This window comes from Thalassophryne amazonica, chromosome 4 (genome assembly GCF_902500255.1).
Source record: "Thalassophryne amazonica chromosome 4, fThaAma1.1, whole genome shotgun sequence".
In the NCBI taxonomy this organism is placed as follows: domain Eukaryota; kingdom Metazoa; phylum Chordata; class Actinopteri; order Batrachoidiformes; family Batrachoididae; genus Thalassophryne; species Thalassophryne amazonica.
The window spans coordinates 28,822,326-28,847,594 of record NC_047106.1 but is presented as its reverse complement, the minus strand read 5'-3'; the positions used below and the strand labels follow the sequence as shown (position 1 = coordinate 28,847,594).

At 42.0% G+C, this 25,269-nt stretch overlaps 1 protein-coding gene across 1 annotated transcript in view; it reads right to left on the bottom strand.

Moving 5' to 3' along the window:
• LOC117509573 overlaps window positions 1–25,269 on the bottom strand; it is a 43,521-nt gene that overhangs the window by 12,557 nt on the left and 5,695 nt on the right. The window contains exons 3-11 of the mRNA XM_034169311.1: window positions 23,265–23,409; window positions 21,196–21,328; window positions 20,890–21,024; window positions 20,671–20,797; window positions 20,374–20,585; window positions 15,504–15,666; window positions 9,332–9,420; window positions 4,098–4,258; window positions 493–607 (exon numbers count right to left, since the gene is read on the bottom strand). Coding sequence (XP_034025202.1) covers window positions 493–607; window positions 4,098–4,258; window positions 9,332–9,420; window positions 15,504–15,666; window positions 20,374–20,585; window positions 20,671–20,797; window positions 20,890–21,024; window positions 21,196–21,328; window positions 23,265–23,409 — 1,280 coding nt within the window. The remainder of the gene's footprint in view (window positions 1–492; window positions 608–4,097; window positions 4,259–9,331; window positions 9,421–15,503; window positions 15,667–20,373; window positions 20,586–20,670; window positions 20,798–20,889; window positions 21,025–21,195; window positions 21,329–23,264; window positions 23,410–25,269) is intronic.

Genomic DNA, 25,269 nt, shown 5'->3' with positions numbered 1-25,269 from the left:
ACCATCATTTCAGTCTTATCAGAGTTTAAAAGTAGGAAGTTTCTAGACATCCAGCTTCTCACTGCTGCAAGGCAATCTTCTAAGGATTTTATGTGAACGAGATTACCAGAAGTTATCGGCATGTATAACTGAGTATCATCAGCATAGCAGTGAAAGGTAATCCCAAAACGCCGCAATATGTGCCCAAGGGGTGCTATATAAAGGGAGAAAAGCAGGGGGCCTAAAACAGACCCCTGTGGAACCCCAAATTTCATGTCACTAAGGTGACATGAAATTGAATATACCACGTTTGTTCAAGATTGGTCAAATATGGATCACGAAGTTACTGTGATGGTTCAAAACAAGCCCTAATTTGCTATCCAGGATGAAACGGGAAGGAACGATGCTCTGTGGAATAGTGGTTTAGAAGTACAGATGGCTGTTTTCCTTCATTAGAGGAAAATATGGGTTTCTCTGCTCACTGACTGTCACTGTAATAAAGTCAGTTTTTACCTTGAGTGTTTTGTTCTCCCTCTCCACAGTTTGATGCATTGTCCCTCACAGCGTTACAGGCAAACAGCTCTTTGAGAAGACTCAGTTTTTTGGTGTCCATGTTCTCAAAGATGTTCTGAAACAGAATTCAAAAGTTGCAAGTGTGGTTTTTTTTTCTTCTCATACTGTATTTCAGAGGATCACAATTTTAAAAATCAAGTCAAGATTATTCATTGTGGTCAAAACCATGCAAATGTATATGAAATCTACCTGCCAACCTTAGACCATAAAGAAATACAACAATGGGATGGAGAGACAAAATACTAGATTATAGGTTTGCTTTAGTTTAGTTGTATGGGCTGTGTCTCAGTTCAGGGGACGCATCCTTTAAAGGCTACGTTCTACAAAGATCTGGCCTTCGGAGGCTACAGAGACTGAACCAACCATCCTCAAACAAGACTGTCTAGCCCACAGAGCATTTTTTGCAATTATCTTATGAGTTTTTCTTCCCCCCATCCGAACCATAACCACCCCGACTCCCCTCCCCCAGTTAATTTTTAATTTTGTGCAGCCATCACGGAATGAATTAGAATTAATTTGTGCTGCTGTGAGGAAAATGAGGCGCTTTTCGTCACAATATCATGAACCAATAATGTATATTTTGGGCTGCTGAATCACGACTTGCCGTGAGACTGTGTTGTCAAAATGACAGTTGTGCAACTTATGATGCCACTGTTTCTCCATGTGTTCTTCTTTCCTTAAAAGGGGCTTCAGTACAGATATAGATGTAACTCTCCCCTACTCCCCCCCCAAAAAACTGTCTCAAACTTCATATTCTTTCACATAACCTTGTTGTTTTCAAATATAACATTTACACACTCAAGATGTCACTCATGGAAAATGCAAGTAAACCCTCTAAGGCAGTGGTTCTTAACCCTGGTCCTCAAATACCACCTAACTGACCCATTTTCCATCTGTCCCTGCTCTGCTATAAGCTGAGTAGTTCATTCAAGTGTCCGCTAACACATGATTGTCTGCTCCCTTGAATGAGCTAATCAGCTTGTGGCCGATCAGGGAGCGATGGAAAATGGGTAGGTTAGGAGGTACTTGAGAACCAGAGTTGAGAACCACTGCTCTGATATTAAACCATTATGTCCTAACACTCTTTCATTAAAAGACATTTCCTCTGTCTGTTATGATGCCCATTCTAACAGTAAAAAGTAAGTCCCTTCGGCTGCTCCCTTGTTTGCACTCGGGGTCGACACAGCAAATCCAAGGTGGATCTGCATGTTGAATTTGCACAGGTTTTACGCCGGATGCCCTTCCTGACGCAACTCCACATTACATGGAGAAATGTGACAGGGGTGGGATTTGAACCCGGAAGCTTCTGCACTGAAACCAAGTGCATTAATCACTTGGCCACCACCCCTGCAAAACATGTTATATATTCACTCTCTGACAACACATTGAACATGCTTCTTTTAAATGTTTTCCTATCAACTTAAAATTCTGATTTAGAGCAGGATGCTTTTTACAGACTCGTGTGATAATTCCTTCTCTTCCACTCCAGTTACCCTGTCTCCTTGACCAGCTGTTATTTGTAATTTATACAAATATCTCCTTATCCCATTTGTCCTGCTATCTATCATTTATAGCTGTTGTAATTATTGTTTTAACGTCATTTCTCTTTAATGGCACCGTTAAGTCATAGTTGTCTATCTTAAGAGCCTCCTTGGCAAGATGGGCTACTACTGCGTGAGACATACCCACATAATCAAACTAGTATATCAAACTAATGTAATCTATACAGACATAGAAGAATCTCATTTCAAGCCTACATGCTGATATGCAATACTGTTGAGTGCTGCCGTAGAATCGGACTAAGTTACAGATTGACTCATGCATGTTCATCTATCTGGTTTGCGTTAAGTGCATTCGTCAGGTTTTTCTCTGTTGTTGGCGCGGGCACAGACTCTATTTTGTTCACAACTGTGCTTCATTGATCACACACATGCCTTGAATTCTGTCCTTGATAACATGAGAATATGTGACTTTGTTTGTTGCCATGCTTCGTTGGGACAATTTTCAATTCAGTTCAATTTATTTTCATTTATATAGCGCCAAATCCCAACATTGTTGCCTGAAAGCACTTCACACAGGTGAAGTCTAACCTTACCAACCCCCACAGCAACAGTGATAAGGAAAAACTCTGAGGAAGAAACCTCAAGCAGACAAGACTCAAAGGGGTGACATTGAGTTTTGTCCTGTTTTGTTTTTGTCTGATATAAAGTACAATTCAGTCCTACCTTGTCATCCTTAAGGCCCCTTCATACATATCACGGTTGAAGCTGACTGGCGCATGAAGGAGGAATCACATGCCACTCGTGAAAAATCAAAGTCGCTTTGAACGCCTCGTACAGCTGTCGCCACAACCATTTGCACACAGCACATGTGCGAGACGAGTGCCCACTCGACCCCCTCTCGGCCTGTATCGTCCAGAGTCCAGGTGCCACCCATGAACATCTAACACCACTCGTGGGGCACTAAGAAAAGGCAGGGCTATTCGCGCAGCCGGCACAAGAATAGCGGGCAGGCGACCACATTTGTGCTGTGCGAATGGCCCCACAATGTCTAAGTGCTCCACGAGTGTGCCATTACCAAGCAACACATGTCATGCAAGTGTGCCTCCCCCCCACAACACATGTTGCGTGCGAGTGTGTCTTTTTTTTTTTTTTTTACAGTGACAACAGATTCATGGCCAGTAACATGATTGTGTTACATTCACGCAGTACTTTGTTCCTATAATGTTCTGAATCTGTGCTTCACATTATTGTGGGCTTCCATATATTCGTTGATTTATGTGCGTATGTCCAGCATCTAACTGCTCTGCTGCTGTGGCAGCACAATGTGGTGTCACACCTCTAATGTGCTCGCACTGTGTTCATGCCTGCGCATGAGTGTGCCCAAAACCGTTGCTGCGCTATCATTCACGCCTGTCCGACCGGGTGTGCCTCCCAACAGCAGGTGGAATTTTTCACAATTCGTTTTTGTTCCAGTTTTTTGGCTGCAAGAAAAAAGGTGTTGTGTGTGAAGGGGCCCTTAGATCTGTCTCCTGTGTGGGGTTTGTTTACATCCGCCAAGGGTGTAACAAAATCATCGACGTATATTTATTTGTCTGTCTGTCTGTTACATTCCGTTGCAGGATTAGACTGAAACTACCACATGGGTATTGACGAACCTTTCACCACAGATATTAGGCCATGGAAGACTCCACTGAATTTTGGAGGTGATCTGGATCCAGTTTGTCGGATGTGAGAAATCTCAGATTGCCCTTGTTTTTTACTGTTCAAAGCTCATCTGCACTGTGTAAATAAATTATCTGCACGAAGTCTGTGTCCGTGTTATGCATTTAGCTTCAGTTCCTGTACCCCCCACCCCCCCACCCCCACCCCTGGCAATGTTATGTATTTCTTGACAGTCATAAAGTTTCACCTGAATTTTATAAAATTATGTTCACTTAACATGTTTTTAAAGGAATCCTGCCCAATCATCAAAGTAAACACACACAGTTTTTAAACGCAATTACAATCTGAATATGAAAAACAATGTTCGGTAAATATTATAACCTTGATTGCTTCAGTCTGTTGGCACATGTTTGTGTAGAACTCCTGTGTGTCTTTACGGTGTCGAGCCAGTTGTGAGGCCAAGTGAAGGTTCTGATCCTCCAGTTTGTCATATAAAGTCTTCACATTGAAGTCTTCTAAATCACAGCGCCTTGACATACCTCCTAAATGAGAAAGATAAATGTCAGTACTTTGAAAATATTGAAGCAGGTTGAATTGCATTTTTGTTGAATCCACATACAGTTGGGTCCAAAAATATTTGAATGCTGGTAAAGTTTTTTTCTGTTGATAGCCATCTGTCACAGCAAGTTACAGGTGAATGCAAACAGTAAATGTGAGCTTGTTCTGCAGACTATCACCTTTAATTTCCAGCTAATACATACAGAGACACCTATAACAAATCTTTAAAAGGCATTCTGATTTAACGTCCCAAATGCACTTGCACTATGTACTACAGACCGTGCACCACAGATCATTAAGCTGGAGTCCCCAGAATTGATTTCAAGTGTTCCCCAGTATTCCACAGAATTTGGTTTAATCAACCTTTCCCTTACAGAATTGTCATGGGAGTCTTTGTGGATGTAATTACCTTGAAATTAAAGCTGAATGTTCAAAAAAAAAAAGGAGAGAAAGAGAGAGCGATTGGGACCAGGCCATTTATTCAAAATACAAAGATTAAATCATTTTTACAGCCAGTTTTCTTGAGACACGTTAGGGGATGAATACAGAAACATTTCCAACTTTCTGTAGTTCAAGTGGTACAGATAACGCCAAAAACGACTGAACAGAAAATGATAAACTGAAAGCAAAACCAGAGACAAAAGTATAATACACAGAAAAGGGATGATCAGAACAACCTAAGACAAGACTAAAGCATAACATACAAATAATACAATCAGTGACTACAGTGGAAAAAAGGCAGAACAACAAGAAAATAAATAAAAGGCAGGAACACCACTGGAAAGACACTAAAGACACAGCTAAAGAAAAACAACAGATTGGGGCAGACAGTGGATCAAAGAGGGGACAAAATCAAAACAGGAGCCAGGACAGGGCCAAACCATGATAGATTATTTTTATTTATTAATTTATTTATTTTTTGCATTTTCCATGTTGCCCCAACTTTTTCTGATTTGGGGTTGGAACTACACAAAAATTTCAGGTAACAATCTTGCACCATGAGCTCACTTTAATTTGCTATTTTTAATCTAAATATACGGTACATAGGAAAACTATTCACAGTACTTCACTTTGTCCACATTTTGTTATGTTATAGCCTTATTCCAAAATGGAGTAAATTCCTTATTTCCCCTCATAATTCTACTCACAACACTCCATAATGACAACATTTGAAATTTTTGCTAATTTATTATAAAATACACACCCTTTGCTCAATACTTTGTTGATGCACCTTTGGCAGTAAGTACAGCCTCAAGTCTTCTTGAAAATGATGCCATAAGCTTGGTGCACCTATCTTTGGGCAGTTTTGTCCATTTCTCTTTGCAGCACCTCTCAAGCTCCATCAGGCTGGAAGGGGAGAGTCGGTGCACAACCTTTTTCAGATCTCTCCAGAGATGTTCAATCGGATTCAGGTCTGGGCTTTGGCTGGGCCACTCAAGGACATTTGCAATTGTCCTGAAGCCCCTCCTTTGATATCTTGGCTGTGTGATCATTGTCCTGCTGAAAGATGAACCATCACCCCAGTCTGAGGTCAAAAATGCTCAGGAGCAGGTTATCCAGGATGTATCTGTACATTGCTGCATTCATCTTTCCCTCAATCCTGACTAGTCTCCCGGTTCCTGCCACTGAAAAACATCCTCACAGCATAATGTTGCCACCACCAGGCTTCACTGTAGAGATGATGCCTGGTTTCCTCCAAACATGATGTCTTGCATTCAGGCCAAAGAGTTCAATGTTTGTCTCATCAGACCAGAGAATTCTGTTTCCCATGGTCTGAGAGTCATTCAGGTGCTTTTTGGCAAACTCCAGGTGGGCTGCCATGTTCCTATTACTAAGGAGTGGCTTCTATCTGGCCACTCTACCATACAGGCCTGATTGGTGGATTGCTGCACAGATGGTTGTCCTTCTGGAAGGTTCTCCTCTCTCCACAGAGTTATGCTGGAGCTCTGACAGAGTGACCATTGGGTTCCTGGTCACCTCCCTCACTAGGCCATTCTCCCCCAATCGCTCAGTTTATGCGGGTGGCCAGCTCAAGAAAGAGTGTATTTATGGATGTTGATAGTCCCATGCTCATTGGGACCTTCAAAGCAGCATAAATGTTTCTGTACACTTCCCTAGATTTGTGCCTCAAGTCAGTCCTATCTTGGAGGTCTACAGACAATGTCTTTGACTTCATACTTGGTTTGTTCTCTGACATGCACTGTCAGCTGTGGGACCTTATATGTAGACAGGTGTGTGTCTTTCCAACTCTTGTCCAATCAACTGAATTTACCCCAGGTGGACTCAATTAAGCTGGAAAAATATCTCAATGGTGATAAGTGGAAAGAGGATGACCCTGATCTCAATTTTGAGCTTCACGGCAAAGGTTGTGAATACTTATGACCCTTCCACACATAACATGAAGGTGGGCAAAAGAAGCAGGAACTGGCCAAAAAGCTGCGAACAAAAAAATGAAATGGGGAACCGTGAAACAGTCCACCTGCTGTCAGGAGGGACACATGGTCGGACAGGCATGCTCGATACCATGGTGACGGTTTGTGCATTGCTCATGCGAGCGCACGAAAACAGTGCAAGCACCTGGAACATTTGACACCACATCACTCCGCTGCTGTGGGGGGTAACTCACACACACCAAAAAAAACCCCACTGCAATTTCTAATATTTAATCCCTCTTATTGAGTGGACAATACAAGTATGATCCTTCTGTTCCTCTGTATATGGCCCATGGTCATAGACGTACAGTCATGAAATGACATGAATGAAGCAGCGCACTCTTATCATGCCCCCATCTGCCAGCCCCGCGTGTGCAACGAGCGGCGTGCCGAAGGACACCGCATCATGTGGACCATAGCTGACATGGGTGACGTGACATTCAGATCGCCAGATGAGTGTACACATGATCAGACGGTTTGTATCACATGGGACCGCCTGGTGTTGTGCGCACTGACGTGGTCGCTCCCACCCGTTGCAAAGGCAATATGTGTGTTTATGTATTTCCACGTGAGGACAGCATGCCCAAACACGTGCCTCATGGTGGGGTGCTGTCAAATCCTTCATGGAATGGTATGTGTTCTCCAGCTGTGACTCGTGAGTCCACAGATCCTAACAGCAGCAGCTGGAGCGAACATGCCCATCTTACCGAATGAACTCAACTCAAAGAAAAAGTCACATTCTCTGTACTGTTGTTATGTGATTATTTATTATGTATTTATGTAATTATGTGTGTAGTTATTGTTGTATGTATTTACTTAATTGTCCTGTGTTTTTAATTTAACACGCCGTGCACTGAGCCACTGTCAGCAGGAACTGATGAGAACATGAGAGCCCGCACACATGTGCATTACATGGAGTGTTGTTCATGTTGTTTATGGCGCAACATGTGTCCTCCAGCTGAGTTGCGTGTACACAGTGGTCAGCTGTTCCAGCTGGACATTACAGCCATCCAAATTCGCTGCGCTGGACAGCAATCGCAGTCCAGCCACCTCAGCCGCACCTGACAATGTTGGAACATCGCATGGGGGGCCCCGACACCCTTGCACGCCACATGTGAAGCTGGGGGAGGGTGGGGGGTGGCGGAGGAGGCTTGCATGACATGTGTTGCTTGGTAATGGCAAACTCATGGGGCACTTATAACGTGAGGCCATTCGCACAGCCAGGTCAAAAGTGGTCTGCCTGGTCTCAACTCTCGTGCTGGCAGCATGAATGGCCCCGACTTTCCTAAGTGCCCCGCGAGTGTGAAGGCTGCCTCGTTGGCATCATTCAGCCACGGTTCAACATGGATGATGATTTTGTGCAGCTCTTCCGCTGCGGCACTATTTGTCCGACCTGCGTACAACATGCCGTTCAAATACTGCGAACACGATCAGACGGCTGTGCGACCTCATCATGCCTGCCGTTCAAATGGGAGTGCATGTGCCATGTTCGAGTGTGGCTTTGATTTCCCATGAGTGCCATTTGACTCCTCCTTTGTGCACCATTCTGCCTCAATCTTGTAATGTGTGAAGGGGCCCTTATCACTCGTCACTCATCATCATTTTTTTACATTGTCATTATAAGGTATTGTGTGTAAAATTTGGGGAAAAATTAATTTCATCCATTTTGGAATAAGGCTGTTAACATAACAAAATGTGGAAAAAGTGAAGCTCTGTGAATACTTTCCAGATACACTGTACAGCACAAAACTTTGTCAATGTCTAAATATTTATGAACCTAATTGTTCACAGGTGCCTGAAGTATTCTCACATTGCAACAGGCAAAATGCAAGCTTAATTCTTTGTCAGTAAAGTACTATTTTTTAAATAGATGGTACCGTTTCTACAAACGTATTCCACAGAATCAAAGATGATCCCAGCACTAATACTTGCTGTCTTCCTATCATGCCCAATTAGTGAGTTCAGGTTGGAGCATGCAGTGGATGGTAAGAACTTGAGTTAAAATTGCAGAGAGTAATTACAGAATTTGAGGTAATGCCATTATACATTATTTTCTTCATCACTTGTCCCAATGGGAACAGGCTCTTATCTGCTGTCTGGGCACACACAGTTTTCATAATGATTTGGTCGATGGACTTTTTAACACCCTATTGAACATTATGAATAATGTAACAAGCATTAAGTACAAAACATTAACTGGTACTTCACAGCAGCTGCAAAAAGCAGTCAGATGGAAAGGATTTGTGTCTGTGCTAAACTTTTCAGGAAACACTTTCAACTCTTGTTTTATAAGATCGCTTTATGTATCACATGAGCACACGGTATCAAAAGACGTTTTATTCATGAAGCTTCAGAATAACCAGTCGTGATAACTCCTGAATGACTCTTTTAATGTCAGACTTTCTCTGCAGTTTTGACATACTGTCCCAAATCTTCACAAAAACACTTCAGGCTACCTCATATTTCATCTTTTGACAAGCCATATTTAGTCCCGAGCACACAGAGGTGTTCCCAGATTCGTGGTGTATAGTGTCTGTGAACTCGCCATGCACTCCATCAGCACTTTTCCACCATCACACAGATGTAAATGTTGCTTTGGGCCAGATGAATAAGGAAGGAGCTCACCTCCCTTTGTAGCAGCTGGCTCCTCGGCCTCTGCTCCTTCTCTGACCCCCCTGCTGCTGAGGAGGCCCCCTTGGCCCAGGGCAACATTGCTGAAGCACAAAACAAATCTGCTGTTGGCTCATTTCATTTTAACTGGTGTGAAGGTCACATTTGAGCACAAGGGTACGTGCACAGCTTCATTCAACACAAGTTTGACACCGATTCATTCAAATGATTTGTTTGTGATTCAGTGGTACTGTAATATCCGGTTCACTGTGGCCTTGACATTAAATGTCAAGCTCTCCCACCATGTTAAACCCATATTGGCTGCAAATTGCTTGAGGTGAGCAGTTATGACCTTGATGTCGATTTGAGTGACAAAGGTCAAAGGTCACGTGACCAAAAGAAATCCAATATGTGACTCCATCATATTACTGTTTCACAGTCACCATTTGTATCTTTGGCCATTTTGAGGAACTGGTTGATCCAAATGAGTTTGACCTTTCAAGATCACCCAAAATCAAGGATCACATGAACAAGCTGAGAGCTGGACGATGCCAGTCACCCTCTGCACACCATCGTCAGCAACCAGAGGAGCCTCTTCAGCCAAACACTGCTCCTTCCCAAGTGCAGGACCAACAGACTGAAAAACTCCTTTGTCCCTCAAGTCATCAGACTGTACAACTCCTCACTCAGGGGGAGGAGGAGTAACAAGAAGACAGAGGATGGGAAGGAGAGGAACAGTAGTAGCCAGTAAACCAGTATTGATCAGTATGTGTGTTATTTATACTGTGTATTCATATTGAAAACTGTTTTTCTTTTTTACTTTCACTTTTGATACTTTGTGTGCTTCTTACCCTGTGTGCTCCTAATACAATGAGCTGGAACTTCAATTGCCATGAGGGAGTCTTCCCAAGGGATCAATGAAGCTATATCTAATCTAGTCTAATCCAAGATGTCATGTTTCACTGCAACCATTAGTATTTTTTACTAATTACTCAAAACAGCCAATCTGGGTGAGAACAACCTTTCAAAGTCACCCAAGGTCAAAGGTCATTCAATCAAGAGAATGCTGATATATATGACTTAATATTAGTGTTTCACAGTAACCATAGTTGTATCTTTAATCAGTTTGTCAAAATAGCCAATCAAAGGGAGTTTGGACTTTCAAAGTCACCCAAGGTCAAATGTCATGTGGCCAAAAGAAAGGTGATGTACGAGGTCTGTTAGAAAAGTATCCGACCTTTTTATTTTTTTCAAAAACCATATGGATTTGAATCACGTGTGATTGCGTCAGACAAGCTTGAACCCTCGTGCGCATGCGTGAGTTTTTTCATGCCTGTCGGTTGCGTCATTCGCCTGTGAGCAGGCTTTGAGTGAGCAGTGGTCCACCCCTCTCGTCGTTTTTTTATTGCGAATTCCGATTGTGATTGTGCATGAGCTGGACCTGCCCCAACATGTCCTGGAAGGCTTCATCACGACGTTGCTTTGCGCCATGCAGCTCCACCGCGACGCGTGGAATTCCTTTGCACGTCTGTCTCAATGTGCCGAAAAAATGCTGATGTCCACTCTTTTCACAATTCCTGTGCTAGTCAGACGACATACCGGATCAAGACAGCATCCAGTTTAGAAATGAACGGCACATTCCACTGTTACAGGAGTTTTTTTCATGGAAAGAGGAGCGGAGGGACGCGCCACCGAGCCGTTCATTACGCGGGACAAAACCACCTCGGTGTTGGTCTCACAGGACGGCTTAAAGGTGGATTTCAGACGGCTGTCGGTTGCTTTTCAGTCGTGTGATTATTCGATTGTGATTGTGCATGAGCTGGACCTGCCCCAACATGTCCTGGAAGGCTTCATCATGGCGTTGCTTTCTCCTTTGTCCTTCGTTCTGTCCTCCTTTGTCACATTCCGGAGTTGATGGTTTTGTGATGTGATCATTGTGCCATTGTACTGTGTGTTCAGCACAGGTGCAGACTGGAAAAGTTTAATTTGCTTCATTTAATGTTTGCTAAAAGTTGTCCAAACTGAGAAAAGCTTCTGCGTTTAATTGAAACACCTGTGCAAGGCTCGCTTTTTTGTTGGAAATAAACATTCAAAAATAATGATAAATGCTTTGTTGTTCTTTGTAACACACTGTCGGGTTCGACCCTCGGGGTTTAGGTCTGAGTTTATTGCATAATTTCCTTTGTGGTTTTCTGGCTTTACTTTTCATGTGTTTATTCTTTATCATATTCATCTCAGTTTGGTTCTGTTTATTGCTTTTCTTTGTGTTATGCTTTAGCCTCAGTTCTCACTCTTTGGTTATCATTTATTTTGCAGTCATCTGGTTATTTATGGTCTTCTTTTTGTGATTTATGTGATCTCTAGTTTTATTCCTTATTTATCTTCAGTGTCTTATTGTCAGGTTGTGTCCTGTTTGTCATTGGTTTTATTGTCTGTTCTCGTTAGCTGTGAGTTCAATTACTTATTGTTTTATTCTGCAGTCACTGGTTTTGTTCATCATTTGTTCTCTGTTAACCAGTAGGTTGTTTTGCCATTTCTTTCATCATTTTTTTAATTCACTTCTATGTCTCAGCCAGTATCAGTTCCACTCTAGTTTTGGTATATTATTAGTTTTCTTGTTTTTCCCCTTTTTAGACTAGTCATGTTATTTCTTACCCTCACCTATGGTCATGAGATTTGGATCATGACTGAAAGAACAAGATCGCGAGTACAAGCGGCCGAGATGAGTTTCCACTGCAGGGTGGCTGGGCGCTCCCTTAGAGATAGGGTGAGGAGCTCGGTCACTCGGGAGGAGCTCGGAGTCGAGCCGCTGCTGCTCCACATCAAAAGGAGCCAGCTGAGGTGGCTCACGCATCTTTTCCGGATGCCCCCTGGACGCCTCACTGGAGGCCGGGCACGTCCCATCGGGAGGAGGCCCCGGGGAAGACCCAGGACAAGCTGGAGGGACTACGTCTCTCAGCTGGCTTGGGAACGCCTCAGGTTTCCCCCGGAGGAGCTGGGGGAGGTGTGTATGGATCGGGAGTTCTGTGTGGCTTTGCTTGAGCTGCTGCCCCCGCAACCCGACCCTGGATGAAGCAGAAGAAGATGGATGGATGAATGGACATTATTTCTTAGTTTTGCAAATTTTGTTTTGTTCATGTTAATTATTGTTTGTCGAGCATGTCACATTTTGCACCGTTGGTTTCTGTCACTTAATTATCTTGCCCCACTTTGCTTTTGTCTCACTGCACTCTCTTGCACTTACCTTTGTCCTCCCCGGTCATGCCCCCTTCCAGAGCCTTCCACACACCTGCACCTCATCACACCCAAATTAGTCTGCTCCTTATTTAAACCCTCACAGTTCCACAGCGCACTGCCCGATTGTTGACTTAGTTCACATTCTCGCCTTTTGTTCACGTCCTGTTTCCTCTGTCGTTACTGAACTTGCTTGTGTTCTCCGCCCTCCATTTTGCCATATCCTGAACTTTGCCTGTTTCTTGACTCTGCCTTTGTTTTGCCTGCTTTATACCTCGACACTGTGTGTACGAATGCAGCCTGGTTTATGGACCACGTCCCAGCCTGTACCATGTATGATATCTCTGCCTCCATGTATGACTACCTGTGTACCAATTTGAATGCTTGGTTTCTAGATAAAGCCTTTTATTCACCTCAACCAACCATGTTTGTGAGTCTGCATGTGTCTCCTAATGACTCCTGTGTCAAGCCACCAGGAGTCCTGAGAATTCCAGAGGCATCCCATACACTGAAAAAGAGAATGTTTGAACCAACTTAAAAAAGTGTTACAATCTGTAAAAACCTGATTGAATTAAGTTGTTTGAACTTAAGTTTGTAAGTTAGAGTTGATTATATTTCAAACAACTTAATTCATTCAGGTTTTTACAAATTGTAACACTTTTTTAAGTTGGTTCAAACATTCTCTTTTTTTCAGTGTAAGACAGTGGAGAACCCAAGTTTGAACTTGGGCAACAAGTTAGTCTTGTCACTGGGAGTCTCAGCTCGCCAATATGTTGGACATGTTGACGTGATCAAAGAGGTCTAAAAGTATCAAAGTGTCTGCCAGATATGTCTGTCCTAAGTTCTCCACAGTGTTAACATTTCAGTCAGCACTTGAAGGTGTTGATTGTGGAGCTTCTTTCTTGGACGGCAGCCTCTCAGCGCAAGGCAATCTAAAGTTTGCTTCAGTGCAGACAGCAATACTGCTGTCCCAGCAGCTTCTATTCCATGGCAGGCCTGTGCTCTGGTGGTTGCTGGGTTGTTCCTGAACATTTGAATCAAATGTCTCTCACCTGAGAGTGACAGCTTGGATCTTCTTTCAGAAGTTGACAAAGTGGCCACACCTCCCAATAGCTTGCACTTAGGTACAGCTGGAGGAATTTATCTTGGAATCTTAATTCATAATACTAATAATAATTTTACAGGAATCAACCATAACGTTGCCTTCACCTTCCTAATATTTGGTAGCTCCTCCTTTTGCCACCAAAACCACCCTGACCTGTTGAGGAATGGACTTCTCTAGACCTCTCATGGTGTGCTGTGGGAGTTTGGGGTTTTAAATGTTATTGTGGTTCATGTTAGTTTAACGGTGTTGTTGGTGTTATAGATTTATTGTGTTTTTGTAGTTCAATTGGTTTAATCAGTTTAGCTAAGTGACATATTTCTGTTACCAGGAGTGAGAACTGGAGTGCATTTGATGGCTTCTGCTGTGTCTCTCTTTGTTGGTGTGTAAAAATAAAAGAGTCACTTTATTAGTTACTTTCAGCACCTACCGACAACCCACCCCCCCACCACCTCAACATAAAAATGATAACCCAATTTGCCAATACTCTATCCTATCATCATATCATCACCCATTCTTGACTTCAATGAACATACTTGCTTTATAAAAATATAATAAAGACATCTTTCTTGACCTCATATTTAACTGTTGACAGCACTTTAACAATAAAACTTTAAATTTGTAATCTACATTTTCTAGAAATGTAACTATTAAATTCTTTCTAACATTTAAGTTCTCTCTAAACATTTTAGTTGTTGAAATTATTAATATTATAAGTAGTAGTAGCAAAAAAAGGCTTCAGAAGTGGACCTTTAAACTATGGTTTTTGTGGGTGGGCCGCCTCCCTGCTCTGCCCCTTTCTATGACCAGATTGACAGGTAATAAAATTTTATCAGCATTTTTTACATCATGCCTTCCTCAGAAAGAAAGTTTAGGTGCATTTGGGTGGAAAAAGTGTTGTTAACGCATAGTGGATCAGCTGTTTTTAGCGAGGACACACATAGGTGCTCAGAGGATTAAATAAAGCGAAAAAGCATAAAAATGGCTTTGTGAAGCTCAGTGCTCAGAAGCTCAGTGTGCTGTCGTCACCGGACTTTGAGAGATGACTGTTTTTTCATCTCGGAGCTGCAGTGCAAACCTGTGTATGAAAAACTCGCAGCTCAATCAAAGTGGGCAGTTCAGTCGAACCCCAACCCCCTGCCCACAGGCCAAGTTTAATGCTGCGATCGACCCGCAATACAAAAATAATAGTCACCTACAGTCAATTGGAGAAGTAACTTTAATCTGATTACTGATTTGGAAAGATTAACGCATTAGATTGCTCATTAAGCAGTCAGAGAGTAATGAGTTACCAGCATCACTGTACATAATATAATTGTAAATACACTAGAAATACATGGATGACACAAGAAAGTGAAAACTTATTTCCATTGTAGTCCATTTAAAAATCAAATGACAAAATAGAAATAATAATAAAATAAAATAATAACATTAATACTGATTATTATGATGATGATTGTGTGTATATGAAAACAAGAACCAAAACAACTTAGAAATACATTAAGACATTAAATTAATATAAAAAATATGCAATTAACAGAAAATAAAAAGGTTGAGTTCTTCTTCTAAAAACTGTTGAGGTCTAAGATCTAAGGTTCAAAAAACATTCTGGACTCACACACCATTCCAACTCATTCTAGAAACTTTCCATAATTTATTGCAACCCTTGAAAAATGTCACCTACCTATTTTATAAACATTACCCAATCTCGAGCCCATGGATCCCCACGGGCAAACACTCTTGTTTACCTTTAATTCATTTTTTTTATAGATCCACCATTGGGTAAAGGGAGTATGGAAACCATGATCCCACCTATACCAGAATGACAGTTTTGTCAGTAAGTTGACAGACCTGTCATCATTGAACGAACACTCCATTGGACAGAACGGCTCCCCGAGGCTGCGCCACCTCGGCTGTGTCCTCCACTGGGAGACGAGCTTGGCTTTGCCGGGCCGCAGAATAAGCACAGTCGTGGTCAGAACCACAACGAGAACCATCAGCAGACTCAGCGTCACTGCGTGCACACACACACACACACACACACACACACACACACACACACACACACACACACACACACACACACACACACACACACACACACGGCCTTTTGTCAACATAAAATGACTGTAACAGTAGACAGTACACGGGAACAAATCGACTGCAAAATGCTCCATGCCAGTCCCAGTTTTTCCACCAGGTTTTGTGAATTCCAGTTTCTGTAAATGCTACCATCTCACTTTTTAAAACAAACAAAAGGAATAACAGTTTAATAATTGTAATTTCTCCCTGCTCTTTATGTAATTTACTGTCCCTTACCAAGAACCAAACCATTGTATTCCTCATTTTGGATTTATTAAAGGTCACAATGAAAAGGCCCAGAAAATGGGTCATTACAACCCCAATTCCAATGAGGTTGGGATGTTGTGTAAAATGTAAATAAAAACAAAATACAATGATTTGCAAATCCTCTTCAACCTATATTCAATTGAATACACCACAAAGACAAGATATTTAATGTTCAAACTGGTATTATTGTTTTTGTACAAATATTTGCTCTCTTTAAAATGGATGCCTGCAACACATTTCAAAAAAGCTGGGACAGTGTTATGTTTACCACTGTGTTACATCACCTTTCCTTCTAACAACACTCAGTAAGCATTTTGGAACTGAGGACACTAATTGTTAAAGCTCTGTAGGTGGAATTCTTTCCTATTCTTGCTTGATGTACAACTTCAGTTGTTCAACAGTCCAGGGTCTCCACTGTCGTATTTTGCGCCACACATTTTCAATGGGTGACAGGTCTGGACTGCAGGCAGGCCAGTCTAGTACCCGCACACTATGAAGCCACGCTGTTGTAACACGTGCAGAATGTGGCTTGGCATTGTCTTGCTGAAATAAGCAGGGATGTCCCTGAAAAAGACGTTGCTTGGGTGGCAGCATGTGTTGCTCCAAAACCTGGATGTACCTTTCAGCATTGATGGTGCCATCACAGATGTGTAAGTTGCCCATGCCATGGGCACTAACACACCCCATACCATCACAGATGATGACTTTGGAACTTTGTGCTGATAACAATCTGGATGGTCTTTTTCCTCTTTTGTCCGGAGGACATGACATCCATGATTTCCAAAAACAATTTGAAATGTGGGCTCATCAGACCACAGGAAATCTTTCCACTTTGCGTCTGTCTATTTCAAATGAGCTCAGCCCCAGAGAAGGTGGTGGCGTTTCTGGATGTTGTTGATGTATGGCTTTCGCTTTGCATGGTAGAGTTTTAACTTGCAATTGTAGATGTTGCGACGAACTGTGTTAACTAACAATGGTTTTCTGAAGTGTTCCTGAGCCCACACGGTAAGATCCTGTACACAATGATGTCAGTTTTTAATGCAGTGCAGCCTGAGGGATCAAAAGTCATGGGCATTCAATGTTGGTTTTTGGCCTTGCTGCTTACGTGTAGAAAGTTCTCCAGATTCTCTGAATCTTCTGATTATATTATGGACTGTAGATGATGGAATCCCTAAATTCCTTGCAATTGAACGTTGAGAAACATTATTCTTAAAATGTTGGACTATTTTTTTCAAGCAGTTGTTCACAAAGTGGTGATCCTCACCACTTTGCTTGTTAACAGCTGAGCCTTTTGGGGATGCTCTTTTATACCCAATCATGACACTCACAATTAGTGTCCTCAGTTCCCAAATGCTTATTGAGTGTTGTTAGAAGGAAAGGTGATGTAACACAGTGGTAAACATACCACTGTCCCAGCTTTTTTGAAACATGTTGCAGGCCTCCATTCTAAAATGAGCAAAACAATAAAGTTTCAGTTTGAACATTAAATACGTATCTTGTCTTTGTGGTGTATTCAATTGAATATAGGTTGGAGTGGATTTACAAATCATTGAATTATGTTTTTATTTACATTTTACACAACGTCCCAACTTAATTGGAATTGGGGTTGTATAGTGGGTGTGGTTTAGTCTCACATTTCTAATGATACTGGCTCTCACAGAGAGGGGGAGCCCTCCCTGTATCTAAAACTTAAGACAATAAGTGATGGAAGTAAAACTTAACTCATATGTTTAAATTTTAAACCAGTTCCCAGAGATTTCCAATCAAATAGCAAAGGCAAATACTTGATAATTAACATAAAATAAGGAATTAGCACAGATATTATCCAGCAATAATATCTAAACTTAATCAACCCATTAGTATAGCTGTACCAACAAAATTTATCAGAAGAATTTCATCTCAAATGCAGTCCTCTGGCTACCTTTTTTTTAAAAATAGTTCCATTCTAATATATATATATATATATATAGATAGATAGATAGATAGATAGATAGATAGATAGATAGATAGATAGATAGATAGATAGATAGATAGATAGATAGATAGTATGCATGTGTGTAAAATAATTTCCTGGCTTCACCATATGGCTGCCCGGTTTTTGTGCATGGTTGCCACAGTGATTCCAGATTGTCATTTTGGCTAATGTTTTACCCCGGATGCCCTTCCTGACACAACTCCAGTTCTACCAGGAGAAAAACCCAGAGCCCCTGGTCTTCCTCAGCATCTTCCGGTCAAGTACTAACAAGGACCTACTTGCCACTTTTGCTTAATAAAAATGCTGTGCACAGGAAGACAGTTCGACGAGAGTCAAAGAGAGAGAAAGGAGACGGCTCTCTGAGACTGCTCTTCCCTTTGCATGCAAAGCTGAAAAGGTTGCTGGTCTCGTGTTCACTCATTTATAAATGTCCGTAAGGGGTAATGTGTTTTGACCCTGACACCTGCTTGAGATCTGAGAGGATCATGTGTATACAGAGGAGATTGGCTATTAATTCCACCCATTAATAAATCAATATTTTAAGCCAGACCCAACCTTACAACTATACTGTGTGGCATCTTGTTATTTTAACACATTATGTCACAATTTAAAGTAAGGATAATCACCCCTACAAGCTTCCCCTGATTAATCTCCAAATTTATGCACATCATTTCCTTAATTCCTAATCAGCTCATCCACTTTCTAAGAACTACCGATGTTACTGACATCAAGAGTGTAAGTTGTATTTATCTCCATTAGTATGTAAATGTATGTAAATATCAAAGTGACACACCAGCTGCACAGTCTACTTGACATGAATTACCAGTGACATAAACAGGAAAATTCCACTACTTTCCACGAGGTACCACAGCTGTAAATATGAAACCTCCATCACTCAGTATCACTGAGATACAATACTTCACAAACCACAACTTTCCCATCTTCAACATGCAAATTTATGCACATAAGTACCTCATAATCTGATCAGCTCATTTGCATCTTTGGACAAACAAATGTTAGTCATATCAAGTGCCATTGTTTTGACATGCATGTCACAAGCATGAAGATGTAATGTCCTACACAACACACTACATCCATTACATAGCCTGACTCAACTGCCTTTTATGCCCCGGTCACCCGGCACACAGCAATAGGGTTAGACGAGAGATTAAAAAGCCAAAACATCAAAAATTGTTGAGAAAAGGTGGATGAAAGATCCTGTGCTTCTCGCTCACTGAAACGAAAGGAACAAAACAAAACCAAAAATTACTAAAGAAAAACAAACAGAACGTTGACCTCGATGCTTTAAATGAAATCAAAATGAAACATTCACGATGACAAGTTTTGTTTGTCTTCACATTCTGAGTTCTCATGGCGTGTCTGTACCTTGTTGTACACCTTAACTGTGATAATACTTGTCCTGATGAGTACCTTTGACGATCCCATGGCAACAGCCATGGGAACTGTCGGTGTCAGACCAAGGCTACTCCTGAAGACTTGTACACATAGGACAGTCACAAACAGTTGAAATGTGTAAAAGTATTTGATAAAACATTCTTAATGCTATTGTTTCTGAATGAAAATGTTGCTTTTTTGTCCCAAAAATTAACAATTCATTAGCAATACATGAATGTTTCATTCGGTTTGTCGAAGCTTTAGTTATTGATTCATTCAGATAGCGTTCATTTAATACGGACTTGGGAAGTTGAACAAAGTTGGATGAAAGTCATACGAAACACTAACGTTACAAAAACTAAGCAAACGATAAGAAACCATCTACAAACGAAATATGGACGAACTGTGTCAGCGGTATTTGTTCAAATTTTTCAACAATTTAAAAATTCTGACAAAGCACCAGCTGCAGGAACAAAGCTGAACGAAGGTTAAACCATGCCTCTGAAAGTCAACGAAAGTCCAGATTTCTTGCTTTGTTTGGGCTTTGTTGTCCTTTGTTAGTGCCGTGTGACGGTGCCTTTATGTACACACCCCAATAAATTTGGTTCATCGTACCTTATACATTTGTCTCTGTTCCACTACTCTTCTGAGGTCCTTTGGCAGATTCCACCAAGCCTGGTATGTGGATGAAGGTTGTCCTCACAATTGCCCTTAAACAGTTTGATTTGGTAAAGGTCCTTGTCACTGGGGTCAAAAGTCTGAATTTGTTTTTGTTTTGTTTTTTTTGTTGTTTTTTTCAAGGTCAAGTTTTGTTTTGTTTTTTTTAACCCAGTTTGGACCAAGTGTGGCACAAACGCAGGTGGACTCCAGAACTGCCCTGGCAAGGTCAATCTGCAGTCAATCATTTGGGTAAAGGTTTAGGACATTGGCATTAGTTTAAATTCAGTACACAGACCCTGATGAGAAGATACCCTTCTCACCGAAGGTAAAAAGACTACATACCTACAATCACTCCCCAGTCAGGCAGCAGGTTCAGGCGGTGCTGCTTGACAATCCCGTGCCTGACCAGCTGCGCTGAGGTCATAGGCTGGACTGCGGCAGCCCGTTGGTCACACTCTGTTCCCTCCTCACTGACCACAACAACCAGACTCCACTGTGGGACGGCGTTGTCCACAAACACAAACTTCCCCGTTTCTGAGAACACGTGAGCAAACCTAAAGAGGAGACACGGGGGGATCACGGGTTACAGAAGAGGACAAAAGAATATCTGCTGAACCTGCAGTGTGGACTCTACAAAACCTTGTGGAGTTGACGTTTGTGTGTTTAATGAGCATCTGCAGACGTCTGAAGGCACCAAAGTCCCAGCTGGGGTTGCTGTTAAACAGGTGGTCTTTCTGATACACTGGGAAGTGGCTGAGGCGGCGGTCTTAAACCAGATGGACGGAAAATAACAGCATCAAAAACAAACACTAACTGATTTCTGCATAAAACCACAGTGAATGAAGGCAGACTAGGTACCATCGTGGTTGATGGTGAGACGGAAAACGATCATATCATTGGAGGAGAGACAAACGATTGGATTCGGGATCCTCGGTAGGTCAACCGCACCAGAGTCTGAGTTCCGCTTCATCCTGAAGCTCCTGTCTGGAAGCTCTGCTGGCTCTGAATAAGATAAATCAACGTGCAATCAAGTTACATTTAATGTGTTCCCTCAATTAGACAAAACACACAGAAATCAAACACAGGATAAAAACGAAAAGAAAGTATAGAAGCATATGTAGTGAAACAGTAAACAGTATGTGTGAAACAATGTAGTTTATTCACCTGATATGAAGTGATTTATCATCTCTATGTTTGTGGGAATCCAACCAAAAATGCCCTCAGAATCAAACTGGGCCAAATGGATCTTCCCAATGCTGTTTATATGGATATCTGGCCCTATGACATCCATTATAGTCTGGGAGTACAGAGAAATTCTGCAGTTTGCACCAATGCAGCATCACACAATCAATAAAACCACAAAATAGCTTGCAGCACATGGAGAAATATGGCCTCGTGCTCTGCATGGTGCATCTGTGTTAAAGCTACAGTGTGCAGGATTTAGTGTCTTCTGGAGATGAAGTAGCAGATTGCATTATGTCATTGCTGGTCATGATTTTGTTTCTTTTCATGTTTTCGCTTCTTTGGCAACCATGATTCATGCTCTTTTGCCTTCTCTTGTGATAAGCAAATGTGCCCAACATTTCACCAAAATAAGGGTTCTCAAAACTTGTTAGCCTGCACTAGCCATCAATAGACAACATCTAGGGAAGGAGCAATGACAAATTCCTTGACTTCTTTCCTCACTCGTCCAGCTGAGTTGAAAAATGTGAAAGTATGTCTTTGTATCAACATGGCGGTGCAACATGGAGCCCTCCATGGGTGGGCCCCTCTTCAATGTAGATATGAAGGGCTCATTCTAAGCTTATGAAAACTCATTGATTCATTGTTGCAGGTAATTATACACAAATGAACAAATGGTTATGAATACTACATTCCATCTCTGCTATGAAACCCCCCCAAATCCTACACACTGTAGCTTTAAGGTATGCACATTCACAATATCTGTTTAAACTGGTTTCCCAGTGCACATTTTAGGCCACAGATGCCTTCCTGATTCCAAAAATGAGAAAATTGCACCCAATTTATTAGATCAGCAGTCAAAAAAACATGTGTCATAGTGTTATACGTGATAATATAACAGGTTACAGGATCTTGTTCAAGAGTGAGGGTAAGTTGGAGCGTGAGATCGATAGAGGGATTGAGGCTGCATCTGATGTTTTCTGAACACATGTACTGAACAGTTGTGGTGAAGAAAGAGCATCCAGAAGGTAAGACTCTCGATTTGGGTAATGACCAAAAGAACAATGAAATTAAATTCCTTCATTGGGTCCTGGCCTTACACTCCAGGACAGGGTGAGAACCTTGACTATCTGGGAGGTGGCTGAGGTGGTTCGGGACATCTGGTGAGGATACCTGGTGGTTGTCTCCCTAGGGAGGTTTTCCAAGTATGTCCAACTGAGAGGATGCCCAGGACATATGGGAGAGATTATATTTACCAGCTGGCTTGGGAACACCTCAGGATCCCCAAGGAGGAGCTAGGGGACTTGGCCAAGGATAGGAAAGTGTGGGATGAGCTGCTTGTTCTACTGCCACCATGACCTGAATAAGCGGCAGAAAATGAATGAATGAATAAATCTCTAAGTCTAGAGTGGCCTTTTATTGTGGCCAGCCTAAGGCACACCTGTGCAATAATCATGCTGTCTAATCAGCATCTTGATATGCCACACCTGTGAGGTGGAATGGATTATCTCAGCAAAGAAGAAGTGCTCACAAACAGATTTAGACAGATTTGAGAGACTTTGTGTACATAGAAAATGTTTTAGATCGTTGAGTTCAGCTCATGAAAAATGGGAGCAAAAACAAAAGTGTTGTGTTTATATTTTGTTCAGTGTAGATGCTGTTAGAGAAAACGGGCACATTTACATATTAAGAATGTGGTTAAAAAATAAAAGCAAGCAGCAGTTTCTCTGACTTCAGGGAAAAGTGAGTATGTTAATGTAATATCTGACTATAATACATCAATAGCACAAAATCGGCAGCGTCAGTTTTTTCCAGATGTACTGCTGAGACTCAGGCCCTGATAAATGTGACACCATGCTTTCCACGATCTGATCAGCATGTGCAGAGCGCACAGTGGGACAGGTCTACCAGCTGCATCTTCACACAACTGATGTGATTGTTTACTCAGTGGTGCCTGCTTCCACACAACCTCATCTCTCATCCACAGGCAGAGTTATTCAAATGATTGAGCGACGGTAATATAAATACATCTGCCGTCATCTCTCGCTCACCTTGGCCCAGAGCTTCCTGTCTGTTTGTGTGAGGCTGAGCTGCAGGTGTCCATCGGGGAAGAGCTGGGCGGAGAGCTGAGGCAGTCTGGGGAGGCAGGAGGTGTTACAGAGCTCCTCAGCAGACACGTAACGCTCACACTCACAGCTGGGAGAAAAGGAACAGATGGACATGACAGTGCATCAAGCAATTTTCCCCTTTGAGATCATAATTACCTCCACACCTGAAAGAGAAGGGCGGAGTTTCTGTGAGCGTCCCTGTCTGTAAAGACTCCAGAAAGCAGCTTATTTCCTGTGCTGAAATTTTACATCTTTCTTTCATAATGTCCTCAAAAAAGGTGTTATTACTCTGCCTGAGCAGAGCGGCAAAATCACACTGTACTAAAGGAAGCAAATGGTGAATTTTGCACATAGTCTCCAGGCTCCTTCATTTCATCTTTGCTCTGAATGTGCACAGGTCTACTTTCTCCCACAGTCACGACATGTGGTCACTCAGTCTGTATTTCACTTGTGAGTGAGATTACGTCACATGTACCGGCCTGATTGTTACCAAACTTGCTATAAGCATTACAGAATGACCCCAAGAAGCCTACTGTTTTTGGGGACAAAAAGTCAAGTTCACTGGTGCATACTTTTGTAAAAATCTTATGAGCACAATAACTTCTTTCCTAATTGCCCGACTGACACTAATCTGGGTATGTGTGTTAAGATGCCTCTTCGCTTTGGCGTCAAAAGTTCAAAGGTGAAAATCAATGAACTGTACTTTGCAAAAGACATCTGGAGATATTTGTCAGATGTGAGCTTATAAGCTTAGGTTTGTCGAGGAAGAATGTAGTCCACCTGTATACACATTCTTCGCTCTTATATGTCACTCTGTGCTCCTCCCTTTTCTTAAAAATTCACCACAGCCATTTCCATCCTTTTCCCAAAATCGACTACCATCTGCCCTTCCACATTCCTGTCCTTGATACCATATCTACCAGTTACTTCTTCATCACCTCTGTTCCCTTCGCCAACATGCCCATCAAAGTTGGCTGCTGTCACTACTCCTATGTTTGACACACTCTCCATCATCTCATCTAGCTCACTCCAGAAATCTTCTTCTTTCTCCTTCGTCTCACAACCTACCTGTAGGGCATATGCACTGATGATATTCATCATTACCCCTTTAATTTCCAACTTCACAGTACTCACCCTGTCAGACACTCGTTGAATCTCCAACACACTCATAAGGGCCCCTTCACACATAGTGTGAAGTTTGGTGGAATACAGTAAAACAGCGTGAAACAGTTTGAATTAGTGCACCACAAAACATCGCACCGATGTGTAGGCATGCACGATCCCGGTGCGAGGGTTCATGCATGCAACGGTGTGTTTTGAACAGAAACACAGTGCAAAGTGCACCACATCACGCTGCTGATGTGGAATAAATAAAACATAAAAACAGCTGGTATCTGTGGAATCACATTGCGCTGCTTACGTGGATTAAATAAAACATAAAAACCAACTGGTACCTGTGGAACCACATCATGCCGCTTATGTGGAATAAAAAAAAAACCCACATACCTCCCATCGGATTCGTACCTGCACTTTACTGATGACCAGCCCAAAACTTTACCACTGAGCTACCGTCACTGGCCTATGAACAGTGTAGGGAAAATGCCTAAAATCAACAAAGAGATGGACCTATTAAAAAAATAAAACCATACACCATAAAAACATATCATTATATATTGAATCCCTCTTATCAAGCGGGCAATATGAATATGATCTGTCTGTTGCTCTGTAGATGAACCATGGTCACAGACATAGTCATGAAATGACATGAATGAGAAGAAGTTTGCTCTTCTCATGTCCACGTCTCATGTTCTCATGTCCTGCCCGACATGCGTCTTGTGGATGGTGCCCCAGAACTGACACCGCGTCATATGGAACAGAGCTCATGTGGATGACATGAAAGTCAGATTGCCCACTGTGTGTCTGACAGTCCGTTTCAGTCTGGGAGCAG